This window comes from Spinacia oleracea, chromosome 2 (genome assembly GCF_020520425.1).
Source record: "Spinacia oleracea cultivar Varoflay chromosome 2, BTI_SOV_V1, whole genome shotgun sequence".
Lineage (NCBI taxonomy): Eukaryota > Viridiplantae > Streptophyta > Magnoliopsida > Caryophyllales > Amaranthaceae > Spinacia > Spinacia oleracea.
The window spans coordinates 44,202,446-44,213,879 of record NC_079488.1 but is presented as its reverse complement, the minus strand read 5'-3'; the positions used below and the strand labels follow the sequence as shown (position 1 = coordinate 44,213,879).

The 11,434-nt window shown below is 32.9% G+C and overlaps 1 protein-coding gene across 1 annotated transcript; it reads left to right on the top strand.

The window, feature by feature from the left end:
* The first annotated feature begins 2,387 nt into the window (after nt 1-2,387).
* On the top strand, nt 2,388-3,362 carry LOC110776597 (uncharacterized). The gene is made up of 2 exons (XM_021981154.1): nt 2,388-2,882; nt 3,048-3,362. The coding sequence occupies exons 1-2, from the start codon at nt 2,388-2,390 to the stop codon at nt 3,360-3,362; spliced, it is 810 nt and encodes a 269-aa protein (XP_021836846.1).
* Nucleotides 3,363-11,434: the final 8,072 nt, after the last annotated feature.

Sequence of the window (11,434 nt, the reverse complement as noted above, 5' to 3'; positions counted from 1 at the left end):
TTAAAACAATCTTTAAAGAGATGCAAATGACTTTCAGGATGCAAGTAACATCTAGAATAGATAGAAGAAACTAGGGGTATAAAATAACTTAACTTTTCAGCAACATGAAGAATATCATGCCTACAATTCCACATTAACATTTTATACTTAAAAGGAATTCTTATTTTCCAGAGAGACTTCCAAGAAAACAAATTAGGGTTATTAGAAATGGAATGAGAAAGAAGGAGATGATAAGATGATTTGATAGTAAAAACTCCATATTTAGAGGAAATCCATCTAATAAAATCTTCCTCTTCGGGTATCACGGTACTTAAACAAAAATATGAAAACTAAAAAATATGTTATCCGGTTTTCTATTTTATGGTTTTGAAAGTCGTATAGTTTTGAATGAATTTTGAACTAAACGATGATAACACAAACAATAATTAAGTTGCATATGAAACAGACAACAAAAACTGATAAGACAACAAAAACTGATAACTACTTTGTATTTTTATGATTTATTTTTATATTTGCTTGTAGTATTCTAAAAGAACAGAGAACTGAAGAAATATATGTACTGCATGATTAGCCTCGTAATGCTCAAAGCGATGGTGCTTGCTAAATTGGTCCAAGATTCAAGTGGTTGCAAGAAGAATAGTTGTAGTTCATTTTGTAATGTTTGTAATGGTGTATAAAGACCTAATACTTTAGTTTGTAGTTTGTAAACTTTTTCATTTTATGCATATTTATCCTATGTCAAAAATTAATAAATAATTAAAAAAAACATTGAAAAAAGAAAAAAAAGTTACCACATGGGCCCTTATGAATTTGTTTTCGGGATTACTGGTAATTATTATTAACTTAAAAATGATGGGTGATTATTTTGATTGTAATATATTTAGCGGATTATCAATCTTTCTAATAACATCAGTTAAGAGAGTACTAGGCTACTAGCTATACGGAGTAGTTGTTAACATTTGACTCATGAAACATCACATTAATATTAGTGTCCTGTATTAATACCATGTTAAATATGGGTAGTTGGGCTGCATTCGTCATTAAGATAGAGGGTTCACTCTAGCAAGTCTAAATAAATTACTTCCCTTTTTCATCAGAGCATCAAGAACAGGAAGATGCAGAACCAAGTTTATAGCATCTATGATATGAAAGAAGAATGGAAAGATACAGCTGATGGGGTGTCTCAAGCTTTCCTGGATTATTATAAAGTGCTACTAGGTAGTACTTCTGATAATAGAACACCAGTAAACAGGGAGGTGGTTCAGCAGGGACCAGTTTGTATGGATCATCATAAAGCTATTCCCAGTGCTCCCTATATAGCAGAAGAAGTTAAGAAGGCTCTTTTCTCTATTCCAGGTATTAAAGCTCATGGTCCAGATGGCTTTGGTTCCTATTTTTATAAAGATGCTTGGCATATTGTTGGGGATGAAGTCATTGCAACTATCCTTGATATGTTGCAGCAAGGCAAAATCTTGAAGGAGGTGAACCACATTGTGATTACTCTCATTCCTAAGACTAAATGTCCAAAAGATGTGAGTGAGTTCAGGCCAATCTCTTGCTGCAACACCATTTATAAGTGCATAACAAAAGTCTTGTGTGGGAGATTAAGACAAGTTCTTCCTGATCTCATTTTGGAGAATCAAGGAGGATTTGTTCATGGAAGGTACATAGTTCATAATATTATGGTTGTTTAAGACTTAGTCAGGCATTATGGGAGGAAAGGGGTTAAGCCTAGTTGCCTTATGAAGATTGATTTACAAAAAGCCTATGATACTGTTGATTGGCAATTCTTACAAGAGATGCTGGAATTGTTGGATTTCCCTAAGAAATTTGTTGACATGGTCATGTAATGTGTGTCTACTCCCATGTTTTCCCTGATGCTGAATGGTTCTATGCATGACTTTTTTAAATCCCAGAGAGGTTTGAGGCAAGGAGACCCTATCTCTCCTCTGTTGTTTGTCATTTGCATGGAATATCTGTCTAGAATCCTGAATAGAGTGAGCTCTATGCCTCAGTTTCAGTTTCATCCAAGATGTAAGGGGATTGGTCTTACTCATTTATGTTTTGCTGATGATCTGATTATCTGTAGCAAGGGTGATTATCAGTCTATCTATCTGTTGCTCCAAGCTTTCAAATTGTTTTCTAATTCTTCTGGTTTAAAGGCAAATCAACAAAAATCTTCTATCTACTGTCATGGTATGCAGGAAACTGATATTCAGAGGGTAGTGGATGTTTCTGGATTTTCTAGAAGTATGCTGCCTTTTAAATACTTGGGAGTTCCTATCTGCTCTAAGAAGATTTCTGTGGCTTAGTGTGCTCATCTGGTGGACAAAATGATAACCAGGATTAAAGTTTGGAGTTCTAGGAACTTATCCTATACAGCAACAATGCAGCTTGTTAACTCAGTGTTGTTAAGTTTGCATATGTATTGGGCTCAGATATATGTGCTTCCAAAAAGTGTTCCACAAGATATAGTGAAGATATGTAGAGCCTTCCAATGGAGTGGTCATGCTTTCAGTCATAAACCAATCAACATAGCTTGGGATAAGGTCTGTAGTGACAAGCAAACTGGAGGTTTGGGGTTTAGAGATGTTCAGATTTGGAATATTGCATTTATGGGAAAATATGTATGGGCTTTAGTCAAGAAGCAGGAAAATGTTTGGATCAGGTGGATCAATTCAGTTTACTTAAAGGATGGGGATTGGTGGGAGTATCAGCCTGACTCTTCTGCTAGCTGGTACTGGAAGCAAGTTTGTAATACAAAGGAGAAACTAAAACAGTTTTTTACTCTTGCAGAGTTTGAAAACATGCCTCAGTATTCAGTAAAACAAGTGTATGAGAAATTAGTTGGGAATAAGCCAAGGGTGCATTGGGATAAAATGGTTTGGAATAGACTGAATGTTCCTAAGCATAGATTCATTTGCTGGTTAGCTGTTCAATCCAGACTTCAGACTACAGAAAAGCTAGCAAAGATAGGCATTAGTCAATCTGCTAATTGTTTGATTTGTGGGCTGGATGATGAGACTCATTAGCATTTATTCTTTCAGTGCCAGTATAGTAGGCAAATTATTATAGCAGTTCATCAGTGGATTGGCTTCTCTATTCATGGCAATTTGGTTCAGTTACTCAGGAAAGCTGGACAAAGTAGAGCTTCAAGGTTCAGGAAGCAAGTTTATTTTGCAGCTATTGGTGCTGCTGTCTATCTGATCTGGAAATGTAGAAACACTAGTTTTTGGGATAGTACCATTCCCACTGTCAGTCATAGTGTGAAGACTTTGAAGCAGATGGTTAAGAGCAGAATTCAAGTAGTTTTGCCAAAACATGTAAGCAAGAGGGATAGTGACTGGTTTACAACTTTGTAATAGCCTTTTTAGGCATTCTGGCTGTTTTTTAGAGCTTGTTCTAGCTTTGTTTTCTGCTGATTCCAAGGGCATAGAGTCCAACCTAGTTGGTTTGTATGACTTGGAGTTGGCTTAAGTTGTAATTATTGATCCAATTAATATTATTCTCTCTTTCTTAGCAAAAAAAAAAAGTCTAAATAAATTTTACCTTAAACATACTACCTCCATTTTAAAATAATCTTTACACTTTATGTTTTAGTCCGTCTCAAAATGTTCTTTACAATTTACTTTATTCTATCTTTGGATATGAAAATTTACTACCTAACCATTCTTATCCCACCATATTTACAACTTATCATTCACTTTTACTTTATTCATTTTTTCTTACATTCACCCACCTTTTCACACTTTTCTCTTTCTTTATCTATATTTTATTATATATATTCTAGGCAAATTTGCGAAAGACAACCTTTTATAACCACTTTTTTGCGAAAGACAACCTTTTATAATTTTTTTTTTTGCGAAAACAAACCTAAAACTAAATAAAATTTGCAAAAGACAACCTGAATGCATTTTCAGGCGTTGACCTACATTTTTCTGGTTTGACTTGGCATGTGCCGGTCACGTGAGGCCTAATTTTCTTATTTCCACCATTTTCCCTAATTTTTTCTTCCCATATAAAGCTACTTCCTTAAAACCTAAAAAAAAATCCTTTGGGAAGACAAAAAGAAGGTGAACGAACGACATTAATGAAGCTCTGCAAACAACGAACTTCCATTGAATGTTGTAAGTCATTCATTTCCAAATGTCACTTTCTTCAACTACTTCAAATTATGGTTATTTTCCATTTTTGGGTAAAAATTCTGAACTTTTTGCACTCTTTTTGGGTAAAACCCCTAACTTTTCTTCATCAAAATTACACAAAATTAATGAACAAAACTTACTGAAATTAAGTTGTAGAGAATCGAAATGTGGTTAATTGAGAAGCAATTGAAGCAATTTCCTCAGAATGAATCAGCAACAAGATTGGGGATTCGAAAATTTGGGGGAAGGAAGAACAGAGAAGACCAAAAATAAATTTTGGGGTTTTTTTAATTTTTGGCTCAAACTAAGGTTTAAGGGAGTGAAAGAGGGTGTACTTAGTAAAACCGGCAAAGTCAAACCGGAAAAATGTAGGTCAACGCCTGAAAATGCTTTCAGGTTGTCTTTCGCAAATTTTATTTAGTTTTAGGTCTGTTTTCGCAAAAAAATTTATAAAAAGTTGTCTTTCGCATAAAAGCGGTTATAAAAGGTTGTTTTTCGAAAATTTGCCTATATTCTACTAACTTTCTACTTTTATCTTAATAATTATGTAAATAATAATCGTAAAAATCTAACGTAGTATGATAAGAAAAGGAGTAACACCTTAACCTTATACATAGTTAATTCTCTCATCTTTTATAAAAATAACAACTCACGACATAATGTTTCGTAGTTCAGAATTGATGGAGTCATATCTTTAACCTGTTTACATATACAAAACACTTGAAAGATTTGCAAGACCTTAGACCTGAATATGTGACCGTCAAGCAAAAATACTTGTCTACATATAGTAATGTGGGGGCATAACGTGCCCACCTCTTGGCCACAGGTGGATCCATCAATCCACGATTGTAAAATACTAAAATATGAGATTATTCGGTGTTAAATGTAGTCGTAAGGGTCATGTAACTATAACATATTAGATTAGATCTCGTGCACGTATAAATTTTGATTATTTTTTCACAAAATATTTAACTGAATATTACCAAATTATTTCATATTTATAACATTTTTAACATATTCAACTAAATTTATTCATCTAATATGCATATTTAAAATGCTAATATAATAATTTGACCAAAATATTGAGTGATATATTTTCCATTATTAATATAACGATTTAACTAAAATATTACCAATTTAGATTAATTATTATTACGTCGTATCTATTATTGCCATAATTTATAAACTAACTTTTGTTTCCATACATAAATAGTTTATTAAAAAAAGGTAGAGAATAAAAATAAATAAAACGGATACACTCTTTGGGAAGTGATTTTTGGCGGGAAAAAATCGCACCAGGAATTGACACGTGTCATTCCTGATATCTCTTTTAGTATATTTATATATATAGTAATAGATTCACAAATTCTTATTTACATGGGGTGTACGATAAATATTGTACACCGAAGTTAAAGTTGACGTAAAATGCTTAAAAGTTACCCTTATATATATATATATATATATATATATATATATATATATATATATATATATATATATATATATATATATATATATATATATAAGTTATGTACTTTTTAGTAATAAAACTTTTCATTTTAATAAAAAATATTTCTTCAAAATCACTAATAATGTACAAAATTAAACATTTAACACTTTATAATGTTTATTTATTAACTTTTTTTTAATTATATAAAAGTTAGAGAAAACTAGGTAAAAGTTATGTTGATGCACAATAATTTATTGTACACCTTGTGCATGCAAGACCTTCTGTAACATATTTCAGGGGATAACTTAACTTGTATACATTGTAAGAGCATCTTCAACGGTAAGCTAATTGCTAAATTATGCCACATGATATATCAAGCTACTTTCCTTTTTACCTAATTGGTATCCCAATTGTTAGCTACTAGCTTGATATTAATGTAGTCATATTTTCCAATCAATATTTTAAATATAATATAATTTAATATTATTTCATTGGCCCATTTTTTTCAAGCAAATTAGCTTGTTTAAGCTAATTTGCTTGTTTTTTTTTTGGCTATTCAAGGTACACCTTGTTTTTTTTTTTTTTTTTGGCAATTCACGATTCTATAGCATCTATTGTAATTATGACCAATTTAAGTGCAATTAAAATTGTCAACCTATTATTTATGTGAGGTCTTTGAAATCTTAATTATGGTTAAATATTAATAATTTTATTTTGTATGTTATGTATATAATTTTTGTAAATTATTTATTTAATAAGTAATTTTCAAAACGGGCATATTTGATTACTATTCTCCATTGTTGTTTCCTTTTTTTTGGAAGTTCATGGTACACCTTGTTTTTTGTTTTTTTTTTTTGGAAATTCACTAATTTATCAAATACTAGAATAGATCCCGTGCACGTACGGATTTTGATCATCTTTTTCACAAAATATTTAACTTAATAACTCTCAAACTACTGCATAGTTATAACATTTTAACATACTCGTTTAAATTTATTAATCTAATATGCATATTTAAAATTGTAATATGGTGATTTGACCAAAATATTGAGTGATATATTTTCCATTATTAATATAGAGATTAGACTAAAATATTAACAATTTAGAACAATTATTATTACGTCGTATCTATTATTGCCATAATTTATAAACTAAATTTTGTTTCCATACATAAATAGTTTATATAAAAAAAGTAGAGAATAAATATAAAATCAAACAGATACACATTTTTTGGGAAAGTGGGTTTTGGCGGGAAAAAATCGCACCAGGAATTGACACGTGTCAGTCCTGGTGTCTCTTTTAGTATATAGTAATAAATATTGTAATTTTGACCAATTTAAGTGCAATTAGAATTGTCAACCTATTATTTAAGTGAGGTATTTGAAAATTTAGTTATGGTTAAATATTAATAATATTTATTTTGTATGTATATAATATTTGTAAACTATTTTATTTAATAGGTAATTTCTATAACTTGCATCGTAGATTACGATTCCCCATATTCGTTTCCTTTTTTTCTTGGAAGTTCACGATTCTATATTTTTTTTTTCTTTTTTATTGTCAGTTCACGATTCTATCTAATCACATTATAATTTTGACCAATGTAAGTGCAAAAAAAAATTCAACTGTAGATTTATTTTATTGACAGTTCACAATTCTATCTAATCACATGTAAGTGCACTAAAAACTTTCAACCGTAGATTTATATAAGGTCGTCGCTGAAATCTTAAGTTTTAGTAATTTAAGAGGAAAAAAGGGAAAATATAAAATAAAATTTTTTGACGGAAAAAAATCGCACCCGAGACGTCCTAAATTAATATGAAGCTTTTAGCTAAGAGGATAAATTAACCACCATTGGCATATTGATCAGTAGTATTATTGTTTTTGATTCCTATGTATATTTATTTTTTTGGCATTGAAATTAATCGTTGGACGAATACTTCACAACCCCAAATCTTAAGAAAAGTCACTTTTGGAGGCTTTCCAAACCATAACTTATATGGAGTCTTTTGAACAGCTTTAGACGGAGCTCTATTTAGTGTGAGTGCAGTTGTGTTTAGTGCATGTCCCCAAAATTCTATTGGAAGTTCGGCTTGACCCATCATTGATCGAACTATGTCTAGCAAGGTCTTGTTTCTCTATTCCGATACACCATTCCATTGAGGTGTTCCAGGAGGAGTCAGTCCTGACAAAATTCCACAATCTTTCAAATGGTCATCAAATTTGTAGCTCAGATATTCACCGCCTCTATCAGGCCGCAGTGCTTTAATCTTCTTGCCTAGTTGATTCTATATTTCACTCTTAAATTCCTTGAATTTGTCAAAGGACTCAGACTTATGCTTCATTAGGTAGACATAACCATATCTACTGAAGTCATTCGTGAAAGTGATAAAGTAGCTGAAACCACCTCTAGCATTTGAACTCATTGGTCCACATACATATGTATGGACTAATCAAAATAGGTCACTTGATATTTCTCCAACTTTAGATAAAAGTTTCTTTGTCATTTTGCCAAGTAAACATGATTCGCACTTACCATAATCCTCTAAGTCAAATGGTTCTAGAATTCCTTCCTTTTGAAGTCTTTCTATGCGCTTCATGTTAATATGGCCTAATCGAGAATGCCACAGATAGGTGAGATCTGAATCATTCTTTTTGGCCTTTTTGGTATTTATGTCATAAACTTGTTTGTCGTGATCTAATAAATAAAGTCCATTGACTAATCTAGCAGATCCATAAAACATCTCTTTAAAATAAAAAGAACAACTATTGTCTTTTATTAAAAAGGAAAATCCCTTAGCATCTAAGCAAGAAACAGAAATGATGTTTTTAGTAAGACTTGGAACATGGAAACATTCTTCCAGTTCCAAAACTAGCCCAGAGGACAACGACAAATAATAAGTCCCTACAGCTAATGCAGCAATCATTGCTCGATTTCCCACTCGTAGGTCGACTTCACCCTTGCTTAATCTTCTACTTCTTCTTAGTCCCTATGGATTGTAATATAAGTGTTAGCCACAACCTGTATCTAATACCTGAAATTGAAATAGCAAGTTTACAGTCCATAACGAAAATACCTGAAGATGGAACGACAGTTCCGTTCTTCTGATCTTCCTTATATTTGGGGCTTTCTCTTTTGTAATGGCCAATTCCATCACAATAGAGACAACTTGATGTGGATTTATCCTGCTTTGTCTTATTTTTGGGAACTAACTCAGCATTGCCCTTGGACTTTCCACTTTTCTAAAGAGGTCTCCCTTTAGCCTTGAGTAAAACTTTGGCTTCACATTCGAGTACTATTTCATCATTTTTGACAATCCGAATAAACTCACCAACGGTTTCTTCTCTTGGTTCACTCATATAGAATAGCTTGAAATGTTTAAATCCATCATGAAGTGAGTTGAGTAATTTGGAGACAATCTTCCTTTCGCTTATTGGTGAACCTAGCAGACTCAAGTGTTCAAACAATGATAACATGTAGTACACATGATCTCTAAGTGGTTTACCAACACTTTGCCTAGAGCAAAGGACTTGGGTATGTGTTTCTTGGACTTCCATCCTGAAACATCTGTTATGAAGATCAACTTTTAGCCCTTTCATTGATTGAATAAATTCTTGGACATTTAGGTCTCTTTCTTCCGTGCTTCCACAACAGATATCCCTTACATGCCCGAGAAGCATATCTGGTTCGTAAGCTACAAACCTTCTATGCCAATCGATAGGGATGTTGCTCAGCATGAGACTCATGACCTTTTTGAGATCCGATTCCCAGGCGGCATGTCTTTCAGGAGTCATGTCTCTTGCATAGTAGCTTGGCATGGAGTAGAATAGTGCATACTCAATGCGATTGAGTTTTAGAACTTCAACCAGTTTCCTTTCCCATTCAAGAAAATTTGTTAAGTTAAACTTGATCATAAGTTCACAACCCTTGATGATGTTTTGATTTTTGTTGTTTGCCACAATTAAAACTACAATTGAAAAGAATAAACGAATAAATAACCACTCATACATGCTCTTAATAAACTTAAATTCTAGAAAACATGCATAATTCGAAATTTATTAAGCATTTTATTCGAGTTTATGTGTTCCGCCAGGTGTGAATAAAATAAATCCAAGATCCTCAGAATCATTGAAGAATTAAGCACATTTTTTTATTCGACTAAATTCTAAAATATTTTAGGTAAGCAAAGATGTTGCTAATAGTCTAGAAACTATTCTTGGTTGATAGGTACGTCTAAGAACTTATTAGGAAAACTATCCCATTTTCAACGACATAAAAGGACTCCTTACTTATATCTTTGAGTTCAACTAAAATCAACATGTACTCACAACTAATATGTACCTTACCCCTTTAAAATGAATAAGTAACACCTCGATTTGGCGGAAAACTATTACCAGAATGATGTAAAGGTGAGAAGTAAGTGTTATTTTGGAATGACACCTTTTAACTCAATTTTTAAAATTTGGAACTTAGGGCTCTTACTATGTTGGTTAGATTTTAAGTGAACTAAAATCCTTAATCATGCAACATAATCAAGCCACAATCTCATGCATAATATCACGACATACTTAAAACAATAAATATCTTAAAACATGTATAAGCTTTAAGTGTGATCTAGTATGGTCCGACTTCATCTTGAAGCTTCAACTTCAAACTCTTTCTTGAAAATGGATTGAAAACGTCGTTCTTGAATTTCACCGTGGGAGGCGTCATTTTCTTCAAATAGGCCTTGCAGTATTAAACTAATTACAACTAATTGATGGTACACATACCATATTTAAATAAAAACTATGGTGCATTTGACCATATATACATTCAAATTAATGGTACACATGCCATATTTACTATCCTATTTAGGCCATACTAATCACTTTCTGCAACCTGCAAAACAATATATTTGCAACATACCATTCACCCATTCATTTATCAATGAATGGCCCACTTAGCAAGTTAGCAGAAAAATATGCATCACATTAACATTTGCAACAACTAATCAAGGCTCAAAAGTCTACAAATTATTTGACCTTATTAGTTCTAATCAAGTTGTTAACCTTAAAGGAACAAGCACCTAATCAAGAGTTTAATAACTATGAATAAAAGCTCCCACTCAAACCAAGAATTATATGTTTTACCAATTTTAAACATAAAATGTATTTCCTCGTCCAATCGAAAACTACAATTTGATTAAAATTTAAAGCTCATATAAGATAATTTTGAATCCGTTAATTATTTTTCAGTTGATTAAATTTAACTAATTATAATTTTATCAAGGTTTAATTTTATTAAATAATTAGTATAAATTAATTATAATAATTAAACTATAAAATTAAATTCCGAAAAAAAGTATAAGCACGAAATTAAAATTAATTAAATTCGTCGCTCAACGAAAAATTAAAACGAACCATTGGGCCAAGGCAAGGAACATGGGCGTAAGGCCCATGAATCGTCGAGGCAGCAGTGTCGTTGGTAAGTGCACGCATGGCCCAAATCCATTGCACGACCTCGCCAAGGACAACGCTCGCTGGTTCGCACCAGCGCTCGCTGGGCGCGCAAACACTGCTTGGCGTGCGCGCATAGCACGAGGGCATTGCTTGATGCCTCGTCTCCATCGCTTTCTGGGCGTGACACAGTGTTGGCAGCCGCGCATGGCACGAGGGCATCGCTCGATGCCTCGTCGCCGGCGCTCGCTAGTCTTGTGCGCGCACTACCCCTTTCGCCTTGCTCGCTCACTTCCACACTGCACACACTACACAGGTCGTAGCTCGCGCGCGCACGCCTGTGCCTTGCTCGCTGTCATATCACCGCATTGGGAACGAGCTCTCTTGCTCGTCGTCGCAT